This window comes from Cavia porcellus, unplaced genomic scaffold (assembly GCF_034190915.1).
Source record: "Cavia porcellus strain 051 isolate PalLab524CR breed Dunkin Hartley unplaced genomic scaffold, mCavPor4.1 scaffold_16, whole genome shotgun sequence".
NCBI lineage: Eukaryota > Metazoa > Chordata > Mammalia > Rodentia > Caviidae > Cavia > Cavia porcellus.
Window position 1 is genome coordinate 55040933 of NW_026947499.1, and position 27330 is coordinate 55068262.

Genomic DNA, 27330 nt, shown 5'->3' on the forward strand with positions numbered 1-27330 from the left:
GAACATGAGCACACGTTTGCCAGTAGTGAATGGAAGCAGAGGCCAGAAGCTCACAGCAGACGCCCAGACACAGGAGTCCAAGAAAGGTCATCCTGTCAGAGTGTTTGCAAAGTTCAAAACTGTGTGTCTTAGGGCACTAGATCAGGAAATTTATTCCATTGAATTACTTCTCATTGTGAACAGAATAGAATATGAGTGAATAAAGAACTGTAAACAAAAGGAACCCTGAAGTGCCCTTTTAGTCCTGCTAACTAAACAGTCAGCGGCCTTCTGTGCTAGGCTTGCTCTGCCACAAGGGTCACCCATCCCTTCACATTGTCTCTCAGTAACCCGACAGAGCCACATGCAGGAGAGGTGAGCAGTGTTTGCTAGAAGAATGAAAAGCAGCTGGATGTGGGTGTATGCCTGTAATCGAAGCAGTCAGGAGGCTGAGGTTGGAGGATCACGATGAGTTCGAGGTCAGCCTGGGCTACAGACTGAGTTCAAGGACAGCCTGAACTGCACAGCAAGACTCTGACTCAAAAAAAAAAAAAAAAAAAAAAAACAGAATGAAAAGTAACTTTTGTCATATCTGCTAGTACCATACCCACTGCTAATGCCTTGGGGTGTGGCAGCAGTGTAAACGAGTTCTAATGGCTTTGGGAGCATGCTGAGAGGCTATGACAGTGACTCTAAAAGTGTAAGCATTTAGATTGTGAAAATAATTCAAAAAGAGGCAAAGGCCGCAACTGATAGGTCTAGTACACCACCCTTTATAGCGCTAATGAATAATATAAAAAATGAGGACTGGGGGTGTTGCTATGTGGCAGACCACTTGCCTAGCATGTGAAGCCCTGGGTTCTGTCCCCAACCATCGGAACAAGAGCAGCAAGTAGGGACTCCGTGGTAGTTTACCAAGAAGCCAACACGCTCTTGACAGACCAGCATCCGTCTTCAGATAATCACAGCAGCAACATTACAACTTACCAAAGAACAACACTGGAAAAAAATTACACACACATGCTTGTGGAGAAGGACAAGCAAAGTACAGGGAAAAATAAAAACGCCCTGACAATTGATATGTGTTGACTCACTGGGATCCAAGCAGGCACTTCACAGATGAAGGAACTGATAGGAAGAGGGGTTAAATCACTCCCAATAGCTTGTTGTGACCAAGGCAAAGCTGCTCAGAAAGGGGCAGGCTAAGGTGTCCTGTGCCCTGAAACAGAACTGGAGGCAGAGTAACGGCCTCTCAAAGAGGCCTTCATCTTAATCCCTACAACTGCGAATATGGTGCCTCACAAGAGCTTTGCAGACATTATTAAATTCAGGACTTGCAGGGCTTGCTTGCTGTGGTTAAGGGTACTGCGCTGAGGAGACTGTTTTGGATTAACAGGGCAACCTGATGCAGTAAGTAGCATGGAGTCCTTGTAAGAGGGAGGCAGGAGGGCCAGAGACAGCTTGAAGATGGGGAGCACCATAAGCCAAGGAATGTGAGTGGTTTCTGGAAATTGCAAAAGGCCAGGGAACAGATTACCCCTATAGCCTCCAAAAGGAACATATGTCAGGAGACACCTTGATTTTGGCCCAATAAAACTCATTTCAGATAATAACTTACTTTGTTTTAAGACACTAAGTTTGTAGTTACTTGTTAATGTGTAATAACGAATGGTTATATACGAGCTTGGCCAGCAGTTGGATGTGCAGAATCCTTGGGTACCACAGCAAGAGGTAGGGTGCTAAAGTTGGTCCCTGTAATCTCCCTGCCTGTGACATACAAAATACCCTCTCCAGAGAACAGAAACACAAGCCCTTCTTGGGCAGAGGATTTTCAAAACATAGAACCTACAGATGAAGGTCACAAACAATAAAACATCTCAGGGCACTGAACTCATCAAGGCTTTCTCAGGGGAGACTAGCTGGGAGGATGTCTGAGCCAAAAGGTCTACAGAATGACAAGTAGCCTCAGTGGCCCTGGGCACAAGCCTAGCACCCATGCCCACATTCTTCAGTGACAGGCAAGCTACCCCGGCAGTTTTTCGTTAGCATAAACATAAAGCCCTGGATGGCTGCAGTAGAGACCTTCTGTGGTCTCAGCCCTCTCCTACCATGCTCCTCTCCCAGGATGGGAGACCTGGTCAATAAGGCAGGGATGTAGGGACCCTTTAAGTCCATCGGAGTTGGCAAAGACTGTCTAAAGACTCAGGTTCCGGGGACTGGGTCCCCCATGAGGTTTCCTTGGGGCTCTCCTTCCACCAGCACTTTCAGCAGGGTGGCCAGCAGATCCAGCATGCAGCAAACACAGGCCACGAAGCCATTCTCCACCAGAGCTTCCAGTGTCCTCTAGTCATGCCCCCCAGCACCCCTGCTTGCCCAGCTCCCCTCTCCAAGGTGTTCACAACAGCAACCTATTGGTTCCCACAATACCAGTGTCCCTTACAGATTTACTACATCCTGGATGCTGTCCTAGCTTCCTACACCTGCTTTCCAAGTCAAATCTCACCACGGACTTAGTGGGGACGTGCCAGCACCCTCAGTTCCCTTAGGTGGACGTGAAGAGCTAAGGAACCTGCCCTGTCCCTCTGGTAGGGAAGGGCTAGGTTAGGTTGGTTCCAGAGCCCCTGCCCTGTGTCTTGATTCAAAGATGTCCATGGGACTGACAGCAATGGTGACCAAGTGCTAGGGATGTGGTACAAGACAGCACTTTGGGGACACCAACTCAAGATACACTAAGCCAATGCCCTTAACTCCCTTTAAGGATAATGAGTCAGAGAATGACACACAGCAGCGCTCAAGCACCAATGTGAGATAAGGAGCAATACAAGCTCTTGTGGGCTCAAGGAGCAAAGTGGAGGAATCTTCTCAGCCTCAGAAGCTCCTGGCCTCTCATCAAAGCAGTCTTTTCCCTCATGAGGAGTCCCAGGAAATTTGAAGACATGGCACACTGAGGGCAGCAGTTCACCACAAAGGAATCACCAGACCTCCAGTGTAGGGAGATTCAGGGTGGCAGAATTTAGGCACTCTGTGGACCCAGAAAGGAAGGAGGATGGGGTGACTCCCTACTGAGCACCTGCTGAACCAGGCCTCAGGGTGGCTGCTTTCAGAAACTCTTTTCTTTCCTCGTCACATGACCCTACAAGCCGGTGCAGTATCGCCTTTTAAGGAAAAAGGAAACTAGCCAGGTACAGCAGTGCATGCCTGCCTGTAATCCCAGCTACTTGGGAGGCTAAGCCAGTAGGATCACATGTTAAAGGCCAGCCTGGGCAACTGGCTGGGCAACTCAGTAAGATCCTGTCTCAAAATAAAGTACAATATTCTGAAAAAGGGATGGAGATGCAGCACAGTGGTAGGGTGCCTGTGGGTTCAATCCCTAGTCCCAATAAATGGGGGTGGGGGGGAGACACGCAGGGGAGGGACGAGAGGAAAAAGGAAGAGAAAAGAAAGAGGAAACAGGCTCAGTGGGTTGTGTATGTTTAACTGCTATCTCCCATACCAGGCCACTTGGCTGGGTTAGAATTTGAAACTCTTATCAGAAAGCACCACTCACTGTAAGAAAGGCCATGCTGTGGAAACAATGGCCTGTGTTTCCCATACTCCCACAGAAAACTTTGATCTAGCTGCCTAGCAAAGTGGTACAATCAGCTGCGATTAACCTACAGAAGTACAAAAGTAAGACAGGAACAAAGGAGCACAGGGTCAGATCTCTTCTCTGTAGGTCAGCAGCAGAGGGACAGAGCTGCTAGTGAGCCAGGTGGCCAGTACCTACTTCCCACCACACATGCGCGCACACACACACACACACACACACACACACACACACACACACACACACTTCTGAGCCCTGAACAGAAGACAGGTAGGTGGTCAGTGCCAGAGTCATCTGGAGTCAAAGCAAGCCTCCCGGGGAAAACCTGGAGGAGGTATCTACAGAGAAGCCCAAGCAGAGGCTGCTGGTACAGGTTAAAAACATGGGTTCCAGAGCCAGCCTGTCTGGTGCGAATGTGCTTCTGCCTGATATCACCTGGCTAAGAGGTACATCTTCTTTGTGACCCAGTTTCCTCAGCTATGAAATGGGGACAAGAAGAACATCTTCCCATGCAGCACTCCAGGCAATGTCTGGCATATGCATAGTGCTCAATAAATGCCTGTCCCTGCTTTTGTCTTTACTATTATAACTACAACATAGGAAAAATGCAACTTTAGAGGGTCAAATGTCATACTCAGTCACCTGGTCTGAAAATGTCACAAGATTGTTTGAGGTCCTTAATCCAACTTGATTCCATAAACATTTATTTTGTACTAGGTCCAGAAGAAACAGATAAATGAGACAGGATTTGTCTCCCTGCAGAAAGCTGTGAGGGAGAGGCTGGGCAGAGGAGCCTGGTTGAGTTCTGGCCCCTCCACCAGGAAGTGACTTCCTCTCTGGGCCTCAAATTCTTCATTGACAACAACAGTCTAATGCTAAGTATATCTACCATGTGTGCTGATAGTAAGAACTAGATGAGTAAATACATGTAAGGTGCTTGGCCTCCTCCCAGAGCTCAGTTCATGCTTTCCGGCTAGCTGACAGCTGGACAGCTGTGCACCTTAAAAAATCGCTACAAAGGCCTCCTGGCTCTGCGTCTAGCTTGCACAAGAGTTAAAAATGCAACAGGCAACCTGGGACCAGGCAGCAAGAAGTAGAGGAGTGATATGTGGTGGGACATTGAAGAATGTGCAGGATAGTCACATCAGGCAGAAGAGAACAGACATTAGAGGCAGAAGGAACAGCATCAGCAAAATCACAGTGAAAAACTACAAGCATGTTGCTGGAGGGGGAGGGGCAGGAAGGAGGGAACGAGTGGGCGGTAAGGCAGCCTGGACCAGGGCTGCGCATCCTGCTGAAAGGGTTTATTTTTTGTCGTGCAGGCATGATGCTTGAGACAGGTACTCCAAGCTATTTCTGTGGTGAATATGAAGCAGCTTGGAGGGAAAGAGGCCTGCCAGGAGGTCCAAGCCTGAAGGTGCTGGGCCTAGGAGCCAGCAGTCCCCAGGGACTTCACCTGTGTCCTCTGGCTTAGGCCCCAGGCACTCAGCTACCTGGCCTCCTTTCCACATGAGTCTGGCCCAGGATCTCCGAGAGGCAGCAGAAGGTCCTGAGTGGTACACAGGCTGCTCATACTTCATGGGATCAAATCCCTGGACCAGCACTCACTGCGCTGTGAGCCTAGGCAAGTGAGCGCTGCCTTCACGTTCTTGGTGATAAAATAAGGCAAGGCATAGTACTGACAAAGTCGGCAATGGTGGTAGATGCCTGTAATGCCAGCACTTGGAAGGCTGAGGCAGGTGCCCTGCTGCAAGTGCCACTCCAAAGCCACCCTGAACTACATAAGGGAAATTTGTCTCAAAAAACAAAAACAAAAACAAAAAAACCCAAAAAACAAAGAATAGTATTGACAGTAGGTTAGAAGGAATAGAACAAACAAAATCATACTGAGCTCAATGCCTTGCATACTATCTTGATGGTTGTTCTGCCTCCCACGTTTCCCCAAACAGCCACAAGATGAGATAACAGCGTTCTACACTGTCAGTTCCTTCTTCTGTATAATGCCCTTCAACAAGCCTCAGAGACTAAGGTTTTGTTTTGCTTTTTTTAACTAATTGCACAAAGCAAATACTGGTATTGACAATAAAACACAGGGGAGCTGACAAAAGTTTTGGAAACTATATAACCATTTTCAGTCTACAGCCTTGTGCATCATTAAATACTTGGTCCCAGTGTCATCTCCTCGAAATACTTGAGCTGAATTAGAGACATATAAACACACGGGACCAACAGAAGGGAGTGTACACAGTATGTGGTACTAAACACGATGATCATGCAGGGCCTGGCCTGGGTGTTAAGAAGGTAACATCACCTCACTGGGACACACCTGTGGCACATTCCTGGCCCCCATGTGTGACCGTGGCTGGTAACTACTTGCTCTTGAGTTCTGCCCTCCCTTCAGTCCTTCCCAGTTCAAACAGCAGCTTCTCCTTGCAATCTGCTGGGTACATCCCAGAAAGGGCTGAAGCAAACGCTCCCCAGTTCCTCCTTCAACACACATGGTTACTGGTCCTAAGTCTGCAAGGGTCTTCACTGGCAACATTGCCTCCCGTGGGCTTTTCTTTACCCCTCAATCTTGTCTTCTGGCCACCAGCACACTCTTGCTTGGATGGATCATGATAGGAGTTCCTCCCGAGCCAGAGGAGGGAAAATGATCCTTCCAGGTAAGGGCAGCCTCTGCCAGGAACCGAGAATTCATATCTTTGTCAATTTTACCCCTTTTAAGTTCTCTTAATGTAAGTTTTACTGTTAAAATGTTCTTGCTTCTTTTATCTTAATCATTAATTATGGTGATTTTCTTTTCCCTCCCTCTCCTTCTCCCTCTGTCTCTTTCTGTACCAGGGATCAAATTGACCATCTTGTGCTTACTAGGCAGGCACTTAGGCCACTGAGCTAAATCTGCAGCCCCTGTGATTTTCATTTTTAAGCTAGTGTCCTTTAATCACTGTTGCTTTTAACTTAAAAGAAATCTTGCTTATTTTTAATTGTTTTAACCATTTCCCCCACACACATCATTAATTTTCTAGGCTTTAAAATTTCTGACAATCTTTTTTTATGTTCTTTATTTTTTCCTACTCTTCAGTTTTTGAAATGCTTTTTTTTTTTGACAGTCTTTTGAGCCCTTATATTTACTGGGCTGAAATTTCATCATTCTTAATATGGCTCATTTCTTTTTTCATAGGTTGTATACTTTCGTCTTTTAAGAACTTTTTAAATGTCCCCTTTTGCTATTTTAATTATTGTAATTTAGTTTGCTGTATCCTGTTAGTTTTTTGGCTTAGTTTGTATTTGGTAATTTAAACTTTAATAGTTTCATTGAACTTTAATTCATGTAGCATACAATTCACCCATTTAATGTGCACAAATTATTGGTTTTTAAATATTTTCATGGGTCTCCACATCTAATACCAGCTAATTTAGACCACTCTCATCACCTGCAACCCTTTAGGCTTCACTGTCCTGCCCCTCACTCATCCCTGTCCTAAGGGATTTAGTTACTAATCCCTTCTTGATTTTTATATTCTGGATTTTTCTATCAGTGGAATCACATGGCCATGGCCTTCGTGACTGGCCATTCTTTCCCCATGCAATAGCGTTGGCGGCTCTGTGGGACGTCAGCTGACCACAGGAGCTCAGGTCTGTCAGTTGTAGCTCACTGATCTAAGTCCATTCCTGCACCAGGAGCAAACCCTGAGGACTGGCTGCTTTGTAGCCGGTGCTCAAAGTGGAAGTATGAATTCTACTTTATTCTTTTTTCAGTACTGTTTAAGCTTTTGGATTCTTTCTTTCTCTGTCTGTCTGTCTGTCTGTCTTTCTGTCTTTCCGGTTACTTAAGCATTTTACCTTCCTTAAGGGCTTTCTGACAACATGCTGGTGAACATTATCCTCTTTAGAAAGACTGAAAAGTTTAGATTTTGCTTGCTCTTTTGGGGCCCAGGACTGAGGCACAGTAGTATCAATCAATCCAGAAATACACTTCTCTCATTTTTTTTTTTTTTTTTTTTTTTACAATAACCAAGTTGAGAATGCTCAGACTGGCATCCACAGTACAACCTCAGGCAGATTTACACTTCTTCTCTCTGGTTCTCCTTCTGTAACAGGAACGCCCCTTGCTTAGTAGCAAGTGAATCTGGCCATGAGTCAAGATGACTGCTTCGGAAACCTTGTCTGTTGTTCCCACCACTGATTCAGGCCACAGAACCCTTCCATTCTTCATCCAGAGAATCATTAGCAACTTCTGTGGCCACAGACTTCTCATACAACGTATGAAGTTTGCATTCATTCTGCACCTCAGTGAGTTTCTGGCAGCCAGTGGCTGGGAAGATAGATGTTCAGCATCACCTTGAAACAACTGATCACTCTCTAGACACCACGATAAAAGACCCTTGCAATTTCCTATGAATTTCAGAATCAGCCTGTCAATTTTCTCAAAGAAATCAGCTGGGAATTAGACATGGATTGTGTTAAATCACATTAGTTTGGGGAATATTATCTATCACCTTAACAAGGGTATCTTAATTCATGAGATTTTTTTTTTTTTTTGATCTTTTTTGAGACAAGATCTCACTGTGCAGTTCAGCTGGGCTTTAATTTGTAAACGATGCTCCTGGCTCAGCCTCCCAGTGCTAGGATTATAGGAGTGTCCAGTTCCATTTACTTATATCTTAAAATGCCTTCAGATAATGTTTTATGGTTTTCAGTGCATACATTTTGCATTCCTCTTCTTAAATATAATACTTATAATACTTGTTTATAGTAAGTCTTATAATACTTATTTATGTTTTAGGAGTCACAAGGCTATAATCCAAGCTACCTGGAGGTAAGGAAGGAGGATCAAAAGAGCCAAGCCAGCCTGAACACGTGCCTCGAATTCATGTGGCCTTGGGTTTGAGTCCTAGAACCATGAAAAAAAAAAAACCATGGGCAGTAGCTGTGTGGACAGTCTACATCATAAACAGAGAAGTGCAAGAACCTCACCTCTACCCTTTCCCCTTGAGTGCTGGACTTGCCTTGACACTGAACCTGGAAAACTCACTCGAAATCCATCTCAGAGTAAACCCAAAGAATACATCTTAGTCAACTGCTGCTAACTGTGATTCCAATTGGGTTGGAAAGGATTGCCAAATTCTTCTCTATTAGTTCTTCCTTTTTTTTCTTTTCCACACAAATTTAATAAGCACAGGATGACTGGTAAATACTTGAACAATATAATCCAAATTTGCAAAACAGAGCGGTTCAGGGTGACTGTTTTTATTACCAAGGTTATTTTGCTTCTTTGCAAAACAGATCACTGCAGCCTTAGGTGCAGTGAAATATGCATGTAAAATATGCTAAACCCAAACTCTTTGTTTAAGGAATTTTAGAACCACTTTATATACACCCAGGCACAACTGTAAATTTACATGAAATAATACATCATCTTTATTTATGATTTAAGTCCTCTCTGTTCCATAATGCCTTAGAGGGAAGGTTTTATGTTGATTTTGCAAATGGGAACAACAAAGCTCACAGTAAAAATTTAAAAAGAAAAAGAAAACCTGAAAACTGCATTTATCCCCCGCCTCCTGCTCAACAAAAGTAACTAAAGCAGCACTTAATTAAATTAAATCTGCTAAACATTTACTTAGCACCTACTCTATTTGAAGACAACACAGCACTGGCACTAAGAATGTAAACTCTGTAGAGGCACCAAGACTATAAAGTATGAAGGCGATGAGGCCACCATCGTCAAGGAGCTCACAACCCTGGGCAAAGTCACACTGGTAAATCAAGATGTCACTGGCAGGGAGGGAAGGACTGGTGGGAGGGCAGGTTTCAAGAGCCAAGCACAAAAAGGTGGGTGAGACAGTGGGAAAGGAGATCACTGGGGAAATGAGATGAGTCTCTAGCAATCAAAATGAGCTTGGTGTACACTCAGGTCTGTGTGTGTATGACAATCATCTGACTGTCATCATATTGAGTGCCTACATAGGGACTCAAAGTCACCTCTACTTGTGCTGAGTCCTGTCCTTTGAGTTCCTGACTTCAAGGGCCTGAGATCAGTCACTGTGCAAGTCCTGTGCCTGGATATACTTTCAAGGGTCAGATAGATGACAGAGCAGAAGACAGACCAGACTGAGGCCAGCTGTGGGCTATGCAACAGCAGGTAGGGTACCTTGGTGAATGGGTGAGGGGGGCTATGCCTATCTGCATAGCCAACTGTCATTAAAGAAAATGACAGTTTTCTGAAAATGACACTTCAATATTGCCTACTTTTACTTTCCACACAGAAGTTGAAAAGTCAGACTTCAGAGTAAAAACCCTGAGTTTTAAATCCTAGCAACTATTCAATGAAAGCAACCACTGTGAACCAAACAAAACACACTGGCCTGCAGAGCACCAGTCTGTGGCCCTTGCTCCACGGAAGTCTTTCAGGCCCCAGGACCCAGGTCCTACTGGTATCACCTCCTGACAGGGCAACTGAGGTGTAGTAGTTCGGGTCAAGTGTAGAAGTTGCTTAAGGCCACCAGCTCAGAAAATGATACAAGAACCTATCCCAGGGCTTTCTTACTTCAAAGTTCCTTCAGTCTCTGTCAGTTTCAATTTCCAGGAACCTCCAGGCTGGCAGAAGCCTTCTTCCATTGTTGCTTGCTCAGCCAAAAAGGCTCTTAAAATGAAGGTAAGGTTCTCGCTCAGCGCCTCTTGATTTTAAAGATAAAATTACTCCACTTTATTTTTAATGCCTTCTTTTCAAAAGGTCAGGAAATAAAAATCATTGATAGAACCACAAGTCATGAGCATTTTAAAGATTCAGCTCATCAGATTTCCAGGTCAAACACCAAGCCATCCCCTAACAGTTTAGCTCCCTGGAATGCCTCTCAGTCAGCAAACATTTTCCTCCTTGCCACAGGACCCAGCCATCCTTTCTCACCTCCTCTCACCTACTCCAATCTCACATTTACTCAGCACTGACAAGTTTGTTAAAAACTAGGAATCCACAGGGCATGGTGGCACTTGACTGTAATCATAGCAGTTGGGAGGCTGAGGCAAGTGGATGGCTGCAAGTTCAAAGCCAGCCTAGGATACATAATGAGTTCAAGCCCAGCTAAACTATGTATCAAGGTCCTAGCTCAAAAAGACCCAGGGACACAAAAGATGAGGCTCCACCACAGGAGGACTTCTCTGTCCCAGCCACTGCATGCCTATGGTCTCATGACCTGCTGCATTACCAGCTGCTACACAGGGCTTTTTACAGATTCTGAAATCACATGAACTAAACTAGGAAATAAAGGTGAGGCACAGTTCAGGGTGGCTGGCAGTTGCTATTTTCTCAACAATCTTGGTTGCCTGCCTTCTGTCAGAACAGAGTTGAGTTCTGGGGATGCCGCAGGTGTGCTCTCTCTCAGCACAAGTTCTGTAACGTGTGTTATTTACAAATTCATTTCCCTGGGTTGATCGCTATGCCCATAAAGTCACACACCCAGAACCTAAGCATTTTTTTCTTGTATACCTTTTCATTTTTCTTACAGTTAGTAACTTCATTTTTCCCATATGTTTGATTTTCTATGCATCATAAATTCATACTTCGATTCTTCTAAGATGAGAATACGTAATCTATTAACTAGTGATTTCTTACTGTTTATTTTTTAAATTTTGTATTACTTGTACACTTTTTCTGTTTTTTTCTTTTTCTCCTTAAATTAAAAAATAGAAAAAAAATTCATACTTAGATTCTTGGGCAGACATGCAACTGTCCATAGGTCCTGCAGTGGATTAACTATAATGGTCAACTTGTAACACGCAGCTGAACTGGGTCAGTGTGGTGCTGAGTGTGGAAGGTCCACCTGAGGACGGCTGCCAACAGCCTCTGCCTCTCCATAAAAGGAGAACCAGAGAGGTAGACAGTGTGCTGCCGATTCCTGTGGAGAAGTTTGTTGTTCTCATGGAGGGAAGTTTGGGTCCTCCCTGTTGCTGAGGATGGCTGTGATTCTCTTCTGGGGAGCTCTGGTCCTTGAGTGTTGCTTCCTGGCGTTAGTACAGATCCCTCAGCCCACTGGCTCAGGTCTTTCATCTTGGTGGCATAGTTTCTGGCTTCTGACACTGATCCCTGGGCCTTTCCAGCAGATCCTTAATACAGAGTTGCATAAGACATTGTTGTGCGCTCTAGGTCTGCAGCTGGACTCCTGCAGGACACTGCTGTGGGATCCAGGCCCTCGGATGAAGTCTTTGTCTTTAGCACATGGACAGATCTTACACTCTTCCGCACTTGACTTTTGGGGTGAATGTTATAAAATATTCCTATTAATTATGTGTCCTGTATTAAATCTGTTGCCTTGCAAGCCCTGACTTCCACCTCCTGTAACCTCCTCTCCTGTCTTTCCAGACTGCTTATCTGGGATTCTGCCACGTTAGTCACCATTTCCCCAGAGCCTTCCTTCACCTGTCCTTGCCTCTTTGACCACGTGTTTTCCCGTCTCTTGGTTTATTCTGTCATTTAAGGGTAGCTTTCTAAAAGGAAGTAGATGGCTGGAGTGTGAAAATATACAACTGTCCTTAATTCTTATTCCTCTCTGATAGCAAAACTGAATGAAGGACTCCACAACGAAGGTCCATTTCCTTCAGAATTTGGATGGCTTTCTTCTGATGTCAGCCTTAGTCACCGTAAAGGAAGTCTGATGTATCCTCTCTAGAGTCTCTTTGTTCCCAGATTTCTCAACTCTCTGGATGTTGGATTTTAATGTGGATTTATGTTCACAATGCTAGAGACCTGACAGCCCCTTTGATCTGGAAACAGTGTTCTTCAGATCTGGGAAAATTCCTCATGTCATTTCTGATAATCTCCTCGCCAATATTCTGCTCTTTCTCTCAGGTTTCTGAGTTCTCCAACCCATGGTTTGAAAAAGTTTCCTCCAAAGGCCTATGTTTAAAGGGTTGGTCAGGGCTGAGGATGTAGCTCAGTGGCAGAACACTTTCCTAGTATGCAGAAGACCATGAGTCTAATTCCCAGTACCAAAGATAAAGAAAGGAAGGAAGAAAGGTTTGGTCACCAGCCTGTGGTACTCTTGTGAGGTGCTGGAAGCTTTAGGTGGCAGGGCCTGCTGGGGGGAAGTTATGTCACTGGGGGCATGTCCTTGAAGCGGATACTGGATCCCTAGCCACACCTGGGTTGCTTCCTGTTTATGATGAAGTGAGCAGTTGCTTTCAACCACAAGCGCCCATGTCTTTCTGCTCAGCACAGGCAATGAGACTTAGAGACACTCCATGGGTTGAAACTTCTAAAACTGTGAGCCAACATAACATTTCCTTTTTATTTTTTTAATTAATTTTATTGGTACACTTTATATATACAGCACGACCACATTCACCACTGGGAATTTGTACCTATGCATAACACATCTTGTTTCTTCTTTGTTCCCCCAATTTCATTTTTTTTTTTTTTGAGACAGGGTCTCATTATGTGGCCCAAGCTGGCCTCGAACTTGGGACAATTCTCCTGCTGCACCGTGCCCAGCTCCTTTTTAAAAACTCAGGTATTTTGTTACAGCAATGGAAAGCCAACCAACAGACTTTGGAACCCTATTATGTGGATGTCGGACCTTTTAAACTCATTTATTTTTAACTTGGCTTTCTCATTTTCCATCTCTTGAGGTTTTGTTCTGGGGGGATTTTTTCAACTCTCTTTTACTATCTCCTTGTTAGACTGTCAATTGTAACAGACTTATTGCTTTTATTTCCAAAGGTTGTTCTTTTATTTTTTGCATGTTTCTTCTTCATAGTTTCTTGCAGCACTAGTTTCATGAACATAAAATCTTCTCTTTTCTGAGGATTATTTTGTAAGTTTTCTTTTATATTCTGTCGTGTTTCTATTTCCTGTTTGTTTGCTTCTGTTAATATCGGTTTTTCCACAGATAACTGGAGAATACATTCAGATGCCACCCAAAGCCCTGTTTTAGAGGGTGGCAAAAAAGAAGGTAGGAAGTTGCCATCCTTTAGTCTCCAGTTAAAGGAAGCAGGCAGGGGTCACTGGTTTCCTTGGAAATCTCCAAATTTCATCATCTGGAAGATCTTTCTCTTGGATTTGTCAGTTTTTCCAGAAAAAAAGTTTCCCACCCCCCGTCCCCAGCCTAAAAACTATAAATCTGGCTGTCAGTGTCCTAGAAACCACATATTTCCTTTTCAACAGTTCCTAGAGGGGCTGGAGGTAGAGCTGAGTAGCAGATACCTTGTCTAGCATGCATGAGGCTCTGGGTTCTAGTTAGGTACCCTGAGACTAAGCCAGAACAGGTAAGCATTCTTTCTCCAAGTCAGTCTCCTTGGTTCCTGCCTGGGGAATATAGTTTGCATAAGTACCAAAAGTCTAGGAAGCCAGTAGAGGATAAAGACCATCACATGATAAAATAAAGAGATAGCCCAGCTAAGGAGGGCAACTGTGTGGACTAGCAATTATGGAGATGTTGCCCACTGTCTATGCCCAAACCTGCCCCAGCCTGCTCTTCCATCTGTGAGCTCAGATACCTGGTGCAAGCCGTCCTGCCAGAAGTCAGATCCCTGTCTCTTGGAGAAGCCCTTCTTACCTGGCTGTGCCATAGAACGAAGAGACCAGCGTGTTAGGTGCTACTCACACAGACTCCACAGAGCCTCTTGTGTGTAGTCCCACCTACATTTGTGCAAAGGTATTTGCAAGCTCCGACTTCCTAGTTTACCTTGAGCTCTGAGGAATCAGTTGTTGTGCTGCTCTTCACAGGCATTTAGCTTTCCCACTGTGCTCAGCCATTTGTGTACCTACACTGAGCACCAAAACATGGTGGTAGCACCCCGATCCATTTCCTATTGTGTTCTCTTTGTTTTTGTGGGTTTATTCCTTTCTAGTCCTAACTATCACTATGGTGGCATCTGGGCAGCGTGCAGATGAATACATCCATGCTGACTATTGTATTTTACTAAAGCTCTGACCCTTGGTTTTTAAAATTATTTTGGTTAATCAAAAGAGGTAAACAACATGAGATAGAAATCAGGAATATGGAAAAAAAAAGACTAAGGGAAGTTTTAAAAGTTTCACAGTCAATCCTCCTCAGTTTCCTCTAGAAGGTTCAAGCTCTGTAACTGTTGTGCATTGACTGCTTAACCTTCTGTCAGGTACTTAGTACCTCCTCACTCAAACTTCTTGCATGTAAAAGTGACAATATCCCCTATCCTGCAGGGCTGCATGAGATTGTTTTGGTCAGTGATAGTTCTGTCATCTGGTTATAAAGAGAGAGTTGAAAAATGCTAGAGCCTAGGAACAATTTGCTGTAGAATAACGTATTTGTGGTAATGCTGGTACGAACAAACCTACTGCAATGCCAGTCATATGAAAGTATAGTGTGTAGTTTCATATAGCAGGAAGCCCCCAACCCCAGGCCATAAATCACTAGAGGATCCACAGCCTGTAAGGAATCAGGTGGTACAACAGGACTGAGTGGCGGGGCGGGCAGCAAGTAAAGCTTCAGCAGTATTTACAGCTGGTCCCCATTACTGCCTGAGTTCCACCTATTGTCAGATCGGCAGCAGCATTAGAGTTCTGTAGGCAGGTGAGCCTTACTATAAACTGCGCATGTGTAGGATCTGGGTTGCATGGTTCTTTCAATCATTTTGAAACCACCCCTCCACCATGGAACAATGGCAGAAAATCTGACCCACAGTACCAGATACTTGGATATCAGATAATGACAATAAATGACTATACTGCTGGTTTGGGTATTACTAAAATTTTGTGGTTTTTTTTTTAAGAGCATAATCCTTTCCCTTATATAGAAAAAAGTTTAACATAAACTGCCCTGTTCCACCAGCAGCAGCCTCACATCTCACTTGCTTACTGCATCTTGCAGGTGCATCAAGAGGCAACACGCTGTGACTAGATGACAGCATCTAGGTTTGCGTAGGTAATGCTATCACACACAAGGATGAAGTCACCAATAACGCACTTCTTGGAGTATGCTCCCCTTGTTAAGCGACACATGCCTGCTTTCAAACAGCTAGCGAAGAATGCAGAGCAGCTGTGTATGGGGAGGAAAGGGTGATCTTGCTTCCTAATACCACAGTTTAAGATGTCAGGGGATACCCACAGTTAGACATTTGCTGAGCGTGAGAGCTGCTTTTATTCAGTGAACATTTGTTGGGGCACCTTTAGCGCAGAAGGCAACAGGCAGTGAAGACCTGAATCAGGACATGATATTATCATACCAGAAGGCAAAATGTAACCCAAGAAACAGGGCTGGAGTTCAGAAGGGAAGGGAAAAGTCAGTCAGCCCACGAGCCCTGGGCACAGAAGCTGAGTTTGCTTTTACCTTTTTTGGTCTTACAAGGTCCACATTCTGGGTGAATCTCTTGTAAGGGAAGGGATATCACCTTGGCCAGCCCAGCATTCAGCATGTACTGGTACAGACGCTTAAATGTCCTCTCACACAGCCCCTGCCAAAACACAAAATTAAAGCCACTGTTGAGCAAGGCATTGGAAACTATTAGAGAGTCAGGTAAACACACATGAGCTCAGGACCTGAGTTAACTGATGATCTTAAATGAGGAAACACTGGAGGTACTAATGAGGAGAGATTCACAAGCTATGTTGTCAAGGAAACAAAACAAGGTTGAGAGCAGTAAAAAAATGATTCTACATTTTGATTATAGGAGGGTAAAAGAGATTTGCCTGAAGGGATCCTGAAGAGTAGGAATAAGGAAGGTAAGAGAAGAGAAGGAGGAGATACCTGAAACCTTTTCAAATTGCTTGAATTTTTTAACCAAGTGAGAGTGTTATTAATAAAACACACACACACACACACACACACACACACTTCTTAGTGGAATAAACAAAAGGTTAGATGAAAAAAATTCTGCCAGGCATAGTGATACACACCTGTAATCCTAGCATTCTAGAAAGCTGAAGCAGAAGCATTACAAGTTTGAGCCTAGCTTGGGCAACTTAGCACCTTAGTGAGATCCTGTCAGGGGCAACGGGGGTGGGGGGGGAGATGGTGGCAGATGTAGCTCAGTGCAAAGGTCTTGGGTAAACTTAATAAAACTGTTTATAAGGTGGTTCAAAGTGAAGAGTACAACCAACTTGTCACTTAGGCTTCGGCAAGGCTGCTACAACGCTAAGGTCCTACACATTTCCTTACTGTAGGAAGCTATCAGGCCGCTTCCTGGGCAGGTCATGCCTTTTAATCTACATATTTTTTTAAAAAAGCAATTTATTTGCTAACATGGAAAAATGAGAGCTTTCATATTTAAAACAAAGCCAGTCTGGCTTCTCTTGAAAAGCTACGAGCTGGCAGCCAATGCTAAGAATGCAGCTCCTTGGACAGGCATGGTGGTACATGCCTGTAATCCCAGCACTTGGGAGGCTGAAGCAAGATTGCTGAATGTTGGAGGCCAGCTTGTGCTATATAATGAGTTCACGGCCAGCCTGAACTATAGAGAGACCCTGTCTCAAAACAAAACAAAACAAAACAACAAGGAAGGAAAAAATGGCCAGTGGAGTCAAAGACCAGTACTCCTAGAGGCAGGGAATGTGGTCACCAGGATGCTATTTATCAGACCCTTGAATGATAAAACAAAAGGTTGGTGACAATTTACCACAATTCTTTTATTGTTTTTCTCCAGTCATCCTTATGAGGAAAATAAACATCTTAAATCTATGCTACTAAAATCCTTTTCTACACGTGGCCCATCTGGTTCATTCATAGCCTTCCCAGCTGCTGCTGCCATGTGATTTTGCAATTGCCAGAGGAACAAGGCCAGTTACCCTGCTCTCAGTTTTGGGAGGGACAGCAGGAGGTACTTACAACCATGTGCTGCTTGACACGAAAACAAACGTGCATGAGTTACCACCACCACCACACTCTCAGACCAGCCAGCACTCTTCGCTGTTGGGCGCCACAACATACAGCTATCCAAAGCATTAGGTAAGCCCCACATGGCTCAGGCAAATGTGCTGGCTTGTATATACCATCCAGCTTTAATCTAGTACATCACAGAAGGACCCCATGGAAACCTATCCATCAAATCCCAGCCCTCAGCGTGCAGCACCAAGCCCTAGACCATCCTAAGCAAGGGAACACGGTGCAGACCTGCCTTTGGGGGGTACAGGTAGGTGGTGCAGACCTTCCTCTGGAGTGCGGGGCTGCCAGCAAGATTTGCACAGTTCACCAAGCAAAAAGGAAGCAGCACACCTGGGCAGGGTGGTGCACACCTGTAATGCATCACTCAGGAGGCTGAGGCAGGAGGATCATCGTGGGCGACAAAGCGAATTCAAAGCTGGCCTGAACTGCACAGCGAAACACTGTCTTAATAACACACACACACACACACACACACACACACACACACACACAAAGAAAATGAAGCCTAAGATAAAGGAAGCAGTAGTAGTAGTCTCCCCACACCTAAAAAGATGTCTTCCATATTCATGGCATCCATCTCACCTATAAGCTAATTAAGTCTGCTCTCTCTGACCCCCTACTGCCAGCTGCTGATTAGACATCACCAGGGAAACATCCCTCTTCACACTTAATAAATCTTAAAATCAGATTTGTCAATATGCCTCCCCACACCCAAACTTGCTCTTTCTGCACTTCACTCTGTAATTTTTTTTTTTAGACAGGGTCTTGCTAAGTAGTGCAGGCTGCCTCAAACTCAGACATCCTCCTGCCTCAGCCTCCCGAGTGCTGGGATTACAGGTGTGCACCATCAAGCCCTCCCACTCTGTATTTTGTCCAAATGTTCACAACTGCAGAACTACTGGGAGCAAGACAGTCTGCCCAGTGGGGTTCTGTATGGGAAGACAGATGAGGTCCCTGCCCTCACAGGTACCTCAACAAGTGGCAGCCACTCAACCCAAAATCATGAGCCTCACCTTACGACAATTCCTCATTCCCCTCTACATCCTACCTCAGCTACTTCCCAAGTCCTGAGGCTTCACTTCAAAATGCTCCTCAAACAACTCAAGCCCTTGTGGTCAATCACCAGCCAAGCCAAGAGCAGCATTTTGCCACCCGCTCCAGTCCCCCCCCCCCACTCCCAGCAGCTTATCCTCCAAAGAACACCTCTCTTTGGGATGCTGCTCCATACACATACTGTACTCTCTTGGCAGTTCTCAAGGTAAAGATTCAGGGGTCAAGTCCCACCTACTTAACCTGGCATTCGAGAACTTCCTGATCTGGCTCCATCTTCCTTCTCAATCATATTTCCAGCACCTGCCAAGGGCCAGGTGTGGTGGAGCACCCCTGTAATCCCAGTACTTGGGAGGTGGAGGCCGGAGGATCACTGTGAGTTCGAGGCCAGTCAGAGCTACATAAGCAAGTTCAAGGCCAGCCTGCACTGCATAGCAAGACCCTATCTCAAATGAACAAAGTGTGCAGGAATTTCTCACATATTTAGAAGGATCTTCTGAGAGTTCTTTTCAGTTCACCTTTTATTTTCCACTTCTGACAGAGACTCAGATCCCAAGAAACACTCTGCTGCCCCAAACAGCAGGATACACAGGTAACAAATGCAGTGATTGAGCGGGAGCAGTAACTAGGGGAGTGTGGGGGGCTGGCCAATGCACAACTAGCTCCAGCTCACTACTGTCAAGTGACTGCAGGCCCAGGCTTGCCGCAGTCTCTGACTTTTCAAGTGAAGCTGGAGGCCTTTCATTATGAGATCTCAATTTTTAAAAGAAGCCAGATCAAATTTCTTTTTAATAGGGGAAGTCTTACCCACAAGCCTCCAGTTTGTAACCTTTGTTTTGAAGAGACTGGGCATGCACATATGTACCAGTCTACCCCTGTGAACAATAAAATCAGAAACTACAACTCCAGTGATGCAGCACCCAGTGACACATAAGGACGGCCAAGGGTCCAGAATCAGGCTACAGACCAGTGGGTGGCAAACCTACGGCGCATGTGTGTTACCACTGAAAGCTCTAAACGGTTCACCATCACTGCTATAGACCACGTTCCTTTGGGGATTGTTTACTAGTACTCAAGAAACTTGACTTCAAATTTTAAGTTACAGATTAACCTATGGGCTGATCTTATTTCCCTCCTATTTCTAACACTGGCTTTTCCCTGGCTTTTACAGAGAAGTATCCGAGTCAGTCTGGGAGAAGTGCCCCTCCACATTTTCTCTCTTACTCTCTCTTATCCCTACCTCCTCTTCTGTGCCCAGGTGGAAGCAGACAAGAACTGCTTTTCATTCAGATATGGCTGTATACACCTATAATCCCAGCGCTCAGGAGGCTGAGGCAAGAGGATCCAGCAAGTTCAAGACCAGCCTGGACTACATAGTGAGTTCAAGGCCAGCCTGAACTATCTAGTCAGATCCTGTCTCAAAAAATAAGTAAATGAATAAATACAAAACAAAAAAAGAACTGTTTTTCACTCTATGTTATTGCTCCTCCTCTTCAGCACAGTCACACTGTTATTACAGAGTAAAACCACTAGGAACAAAATTACAAGTTTCATTATGGAAGGAAACCCCAAAATGCCAAGATTCGGCCTCCCACATGCACTATGATAGCAAGTTGCAGAGCAAACCCTGGAGGTAACATACGTCAGTACAGAGCACGAAGTAAATGAAAGACTAAGCACTTCCTCATTGACTGCAATAAAGGAAAATTCCACTTGTTTCAAGCGCACAACGGGCTTTGGGTGGCAATTGTTTAATGTACATGTGACACAGGCCTCCAAACTATGTGAGGACCAAAGCCAGTCCAGCACCCAGGAAGGCCTCACACACTCACCAGCTCCTCCCGCAGCTTGCCCAGTGTCTCGATCCGGTTACTCCGAGTACTCAGCACCCCTGAAAGCTTCTCCATGAGGATGTCGTATTTGCTCCTCCTGCAAGAAACACAAGCCCGGTCCTTTTGTCAAGTATCACCTATTGCAAAGCACCACTTGCTCTTCAAAGATGACAAAGCAAGATTTAAATAACAACATAACTAACTGAAGAACCTTCATCCTAGGTTTCAGTGATCATTCAGCCCAACTCTCACATTTTATAGATGGAAAGACTGTGAGAGCTGTTTAGTCACATGTTCAAGGTCACCTAGTAAGTGCCAATGTACAAACTGGATTCTAAAATATTAATGAAGTGATTCTCTAAGTATCTTACATTTTTATAGTACTTTAACATTTAGGAAACATCTGCTATATTTCCTTAGAAATCACCTGGGAAAAAAGAGTGGGGATTATTTCATAAAGAATCTCACCTTCCATCTCAATTCTATTATGAAATCAATGTCATGGCAAACACCTTCAAGCTAATAGCCAACAAAAGAAGCTGGTAAAAAGACCTGAGTATTCACGGTGGCAGGTGGCTAGAGAAGGTTGGGAGGGGTGCATGGTGGTACCTTGCTGCCAGTTCAGTTGGACAAAAATAGCTAGGCTTGGGTCACAGTCTGAGAAAGGAAAGCATGGGATCCAAAAACTATACGCGTGCTCTTAGTGAATGAGAATCAATGAATGACAGGTTGTACTGTGTACCGACTATTATGTATATGAAGCATCATGTGTTCACTCAAGAGGAAACAGTATTTCAAAGAGGACAAGTGTCTCTGTCAAGTAAGGGGCAAAGATGGATACACAGATCTCAGTTTAATCCATGTTCTTTCACCTGCCCTATATCTGTTACCCTCAGTTCTCTATAGATCATAAACTATGTTAGTTACCAGTTTAGTAAAGTTATTTAACTGATTCCATGATTAATTAAAATGTGAATTTGCCAATACTGTATTCTGCAATAAACTAGAAGATAGATTAGAAACTTATGATGTCTTAACAGTGTACATGTTTGTAGGCCAATCAGAATCAACAGAACATCTAACAGGACAGACATGATTTTCATTCCTGGAAATCCATAGTCAACAGTTTATACATTCATATCAAATGGGTACTATAAACTGTTGCCCTTACACTTAATACTGAGTTTACTCCCCACCTTTTTGGAGGGTGCATCTGGCTCCTGGAGTAAAGGCCAAGGAACTAGACTGCCCAGAGGAAAGCCGGTCTTTCTCCATGGTCCAGAGAACCATGCTGACCCACCTCCCAGCTATCCCTTGGCACCGCTCAGCTCCACCTTGGAGTGCTAGAGGCCAGGAGTCTGGAGGTTGCTCACCCAAGAGCACTTCTCCTAGGTCCCACTTCAGCTTTCCTCATTCTGCTCATCCCACAGAGAGAATGGCGTTGGGAGCAGAGCCCCAACCCCCAATCCCATGCCAGGTACTCAGCACCCCAACTGCAAAGATTACAGTCAAAGATAATCAACTCACTCTCAGAGACTCCTTGGTCCTCAGAAGGGAATGTACATTTTTGGTCAGCTTGCTGTATTGTTTGGACTATGATATTCAGTTAGAATAGCAACATGATGTACTGCAACATTTAGTAGAACCTCATCACTGAATCCATGTAAATTGATTATGGTTGCATGTTTCAAAAATGCCCAATATTAAACTCACAAAATTCAACCACAGCTTTGTAACTAATGCAACTACGTAACATGCAACTTTATAACTTTGCAACTATGCATGGTTGCTATATAAAAGTAACTGATTTTTGTTCTCTACAAATCGTACCTGTCCACGTGGAACCGGTTCAGAAGCAGGAGGATTGAGTGCTGCTGAGCTCCAGTAGGTAATCGGATCACATGTGACTGCATCGTAATGAGCCCGTTTTTGTTCAGAATTTTCCTGTGATAATGAAGCTTCCCAGCATCAACCCTGTGGCGCAAGAGGGCAGGCTGTATCATTCTGCCTACTGGTAGCTCTACTCTCATAATGTACAGGTTTTTCCCTTGGATATAAACACCAGAGACACTCCCTGTACACGCACATCCAGCCAACCTAAGCAGACAGTCACTGTGAGACAATGACCTTCAAACAAAGCCATGCATTTGGGATACAGGGCACAATGACCAGTGAGCCCCATCACTGAAAAGCAAGAAATAAACCCTCCCGTACTTGAAAGCAGTGGTGTGAAGGTCTCGCTGCAGCTCCCCTTGCCACCTGGAGCGGCCAAGTCGCTCTAAGATACAGTAGGAGAAGTCAGGGAGCTTCAGATCAGGGTCCCCCTCTGCACCTATTAGGGCTCGATAGCGCATGTCTTGGGAGGCAACGATGATCAGCTTCTTACCCCACCTGGAAGTCAGAAAAAACCAGGAGCAGAAATACATTTAACTGACTATAAAAAAATCTGGAAAATGAAAAAGTAGAAGCTTTCAGAACCATCACTTTCTGCTTCTCTTGAGTTCACAATACCCCCAAATTCACCTAGGCAAGTTTTCAGAGTCTTGGCAGGGCACAGGGTACAGGATGAACAGAGCCAGTGTAACTTTTTTACCTCAAGCCCTCTGAGGACTTACTATATAGGCCAAGTCCAGGCTCCTCACTACAGCCTGGAAGACCCTTCATGATGTGGCTTCCCCTAGGGCCTTCTTCTTCCTAAAACAAGCTATTTCCTCTGCCTGGCTGCTTTTCTCCTGGGCCTTCTCCTAGGTGACTGATTCATTCTCATCACTCAGTCACACTGAGTTGTCAACTACTTCCAGCCCTACCCCAAACCTCTCCTACAGCCTTCATAGCTTAGCACTCTCAGAAATGACTTCTTTTTCTGAAATTTTTGTCTGCTTCCCTTGTTCAAACACCAGTGCCATAACAGCGGGTACCTTGTCAACTTATTCACCAGGAGCACCTTGCTCTCGAATCATGTGTGTATAATAGGACAGTGATGGTGGACCCAAGGCTCATTCGCCACAGCAGGCTATTTGTTATCACTGCAAGCTCTAAAAGCTCTTCCACTGTGGTGGACCTCCACATTAACTGTTAGGTGAATGACCTCGCCAGGTGAAGCAGACTGATAAAACAAACTTCAGGATCAAACTATCTGAACTGTGGGTTTTTTTTTTTACTTTACTGTTGAGGATCAGATCCTGAACAAGCCATCAGTTCCCCAAATGACTCAATATGTGAGAAAAATGCCCCCAAATGCCCAACATAGTGTGAACAAGGCACTGCAAGGTACCACAAATGAGAACACTAATTTCCATGGAGGCCTGTGTCTTACTGTGCATTTCCCACTGTTTACAGGTTAAGACGCCACACTGCCTTGCTGACAAAATTAAATCAATGGCATAGGCAGAATGGCACATTGCTTTCAAACTGTCTCGGGGCTCCTACCCTGGCCCCACATGAGACTTGCCATGGGATGTGCTGGCACAGAACCCAACCCTCACACCACGTTTGGTTTCATGTCATCAGCTGAGGGATGAAGGAGTCACCACAGGGTTATACAGAAGAATACACGGTCTTATCTGGGACCACGGCCCCTTTCTGTGCCTTGCTGTTTACAGACACCTGGTCATTAGGGGTCCCTCTAATCAGCTCAGGCTAGCAGTTTTCTTTCCTCCTGCCCCATAACCAAATGACTTTATTTCTACCCCCAAAGAGTCAAAAGAAAAAAGAGGGATAGCTAATAACAGAAGACACGGTACCAACAGAAAGGTTAGTAATCCCAGCAACTTGAAGGCTGAGGCTGGAGAATGGCAAGTTTGAATCCAGCCTGGACAATGTAGCAGGACAGTGTCTCAAAATTAAAAACAGCAGTTCAACAGTACAGTGTTCTTGGTGTCAATCTCCAGTATTGAAAAGAGAGAAACAGAGAAATAAGATAGCTCTGGTGGGATGGTAAGCCATGGCCATGTGTGAAGGAGGAAGCATCAATGGACAGGCAGAAGCAAAGACTCAGGAGACAGACAAGCTAAGGGACACAGAGATGGGGCAGCATGAGGCACAGAGAGCTGAACTCAGGGAAAGAAGAAGAGAAGCATCTAGACCACAGCCCAGGCCACCCAAATGAGAGAGGAATGGAAGGATATGTGGGAAACTTTACAAGTAGGGGCTGGGGATTTAGCTCAGTGGCACAAGCTTCTGCCTGGCAAGCTAAAGGTTATGATTTCGATCCCCAGTACCAAAAAACAAAACAAAACAAAAAGTCTGCAAGTAGAAGAAAGGGGATGTTACGAAGGGTCACACTGCCAACTTCTCCCATCCAGCCTGAACAGCAGAAAAGAAGGTGTTGAGTGGTTGAGAAAAAAGATTTGGCTTTAGCTACTTGGAAAAATGAGACCCTGCCTGAGACTTCATCAAGGCCACAGCTGGGAAGAATAGGGTCCTGCTAGGATAAGAGAAACAAAGCTGCCATGCAAATGCTGCCTAGGACTGCAGACACAAAGAAAAAGGAAAGATAAGACCTCAATTTTAGCCAGCTCTACAGCAGCGGAGTGAAGAAGGCCAAGCTCTGGCTCAGTGCTGAGTGCAGGGCTGGTGAACTCAGACACTCCCTGAGGCTATGCACGACACTTTCTCAGTTCTGGCTATGCCTGACCTCAGAGCCCTGGTTCCTGGACATTTCTGAGTCTGTAAATCAGTTACCTGTCAAATGCTTCCATCATTGTACAACGAGGCTGCAAAGACTTGGTCCTGATGTTATTGGTAATGTTTTTCCTCTCCTTAAAGTACCGGCATGAGCCCTGAATACCATCCTTATTCTCTAAGATCATATGAATGGGATAGACATCCTCCAAAGGGACCGGGTCCCTCCGGGACTCCAAAATTCCAGTTTCCAAATCAATTTCTTCATACCTAAAAGGAAAAACACAAATACTAAACTCCAGTCGGCACTGGAAGTAATGAACACCCATAATATTTTTATTTCCCAACCTCCAGCAGAGATCAGAGAGATGAGATTGCTCAGCTTTCCTGTGCTACAAATGCAGATAGTCCTGACAAACAGGTTCCTGCCTTCCTATCCCACAGAACACAGACCTTTCTAGGATTTCCCCCACACTACCCCGGAAGCTGTAGAAGCTTTAAGTGTCAATCAAAATCACCTTACCTGCTCTTGGTTTCCCTCCATATCTAGCATCCAATCTTTAGACCACTAAGTTTGGAGTGAATGATTCCAAGCTTTCCTCATTTCATTTGTCATTTTTACATCTTTCTCCAGCTATCTCTCTAGTTATCTCTCATCCATTTTTACAGATTTATCACTTGCATGCTAACAATTCTCACCTTTGGTATTTCCTTTTTCCACCAAGCATCAATTCAGTGTCTTCAACTGTCTATCAAACGTCTTAAATTTCATAAGACCAAACAGTGTGACTACCTCTCCCCAATTCTATGCAAGTCCCACCTAGGTAAGAGACACTTCTAGTTGCTTCTCATCAATAATTAAAGACATCTTTGCTTTAAATTTCTTCCTTTGTCCAGTCAGCCACATCATCATGTTTTCTTTTGGATTCTGGTCCACATCCTGCAGTAGACTAGCTGAGGTTAAATTCCATGTTCACATTTCACCTTTTTCTTCCTTGCCTTTTCTGGAACCTCCACCTCCAACTTCTTAACCCTCTATTTTCTTTTTTGGGTGCCGGAAATTGAACTTAGAACCTTGTGCTTGCCAAGCAGATGCTGTGCCACTGAGCTGTATCCCTGACCCTAACCCTCTTTCCAAATCATGTCTGTCTTCTCCCGTTTCCAGGGCACCACTCTGGCCTGTCTTCTATCATATTTTCCTATTCTTCTTTTGAAGTTGATGTAGCCTCCACCCAAACTTGAAAGGTAGGTGCAGCTACGAGCTGTGTCTGAAAGCCTCTAATCATGATGCATTCTCTTCTAGGGATCTTATTTGCCAACAGCTTTTATTATCGTCTATATGGGATGACTCAGAGATCTAACCCAGCCCCTCCCTCTGGCCTGCTTTCACTCTCAGAAGCCAAATGTTTACTAACATTTGCATGGACACCCAAGGGAGCCTCACACTCAGTATGTCGTAAAGCACAGCAGCATTAATCCCCCTTCTGCCAGATTCAACCACATACTGCATTCCCTATCTCAGTGAAAGGTGGATAGTCACTCAGATGCCCCAACAGGGAGGCTGGGTTAGAAGGCGATTCCTACCTTTCCTTACCTTTCAGATCTACTTGCGTCTCCAAATTCACTTTTCTGCCTCATGTGCCTTGTTTCCACAACCCCAACCTTCATTCCCACAACCCCAGTGACAAGCCAATCTACCACTGTTTGTGTTTGTGACTAGATTACTATAAATCTCTCAGCTTCCCTCTGTCCTTAGTCTGATTCTCCTTTCAGTGGCTTTCTACTATCTTTTGGATAGTACTATAAATCTCTCAGCTTCCCTCTGTCCTTAGTCTGATTCTCCTTTCAGTGGCTTTCTACTATCTTTTGGATAGAACTCTTTAAGTGGATCAAATGACTGTTAATTAATTTGGCTCAGGGCAGAGTGGGAATAGAAAGAATACCCTAGATTCAAATTCTGAAATCTATTCCTGCTAGTCTGGCCTTGAACAATTCACACTGTGCCTGAATTTTCTCTTCAGAAAAAGGGGGATAACAAAACCTACCTCCCAGGTTGTTGTAAAAATAAACAACTTGCTAATCTAAATGTCCCAGATCTTAAGGAATGTATGTAAGTGTCAACTAATAGTCCTCATTCTCTACTTACAATTCTACACTTTGACCAAACTTGAATTTATTTCTCTCCCATCCAGATTTCACATTTGCCATTCTCTGTCCAGAGAATCTTGCCAAATGAAGGCCTAAATGCAACCTTAAATCTTGTCTTAGCCATTATTATCTCTGAGAAGCTCCCCAGATCCTCACATTGTGGATTAAGAGCAGATTCCACAGTCAGACCGCCGGGGTTAAAATCAATACTTAGTCACTCAGCACCACAGCACCTTGGACAGGTTTTTTTTTTTTG

At 44.6% G+C, this 27330-nt stretch overlaps 1 protein-coding gene and 1 pseudogene across 1 annotated transcript in view; both read right to left on the reverse strand.

Annotated features, from left to right (window-relative positions):
- Gtf3c1 (general transcription factor IIIC subunit 1) overlaps nucleotides 1-27330 on the reverse strand; it is a 71407-nt gene that overhangs the window by 43121 nt on the left and 956 nt on the right. The window contains exons 2-6 of the mRNA XM_063226706.1: nucleotides 24987-25196; nucleotides 22518-22694; nucleotides 22134-22277; nucleotides 20304-20400; nucleotides 15871-15994 (exon numbers count right to left, since the gene is read on the reverse strand). Coding sequence (XP_063082776.1) covers nucleotides 15871-15994; nucleotides 20304-20400; nucleotides 22134-22277; nucleotides 22518-22694; nucleotides 24987-25196 — 752 coding nt within the window. The remainder of the gene's footprint in view (nucleotides 1-15870; nucleotides 15995-20303; nucleotides 20401-22133; nucleotides 22278-22517; nucleotides 22695-24986; nucleotides 25197-27330) is intronic.
- Nucleotides 3-7893, reverse strand: LOC106025261 (small ribosomal subunit protein eS6-like; annotated as a pseudogene).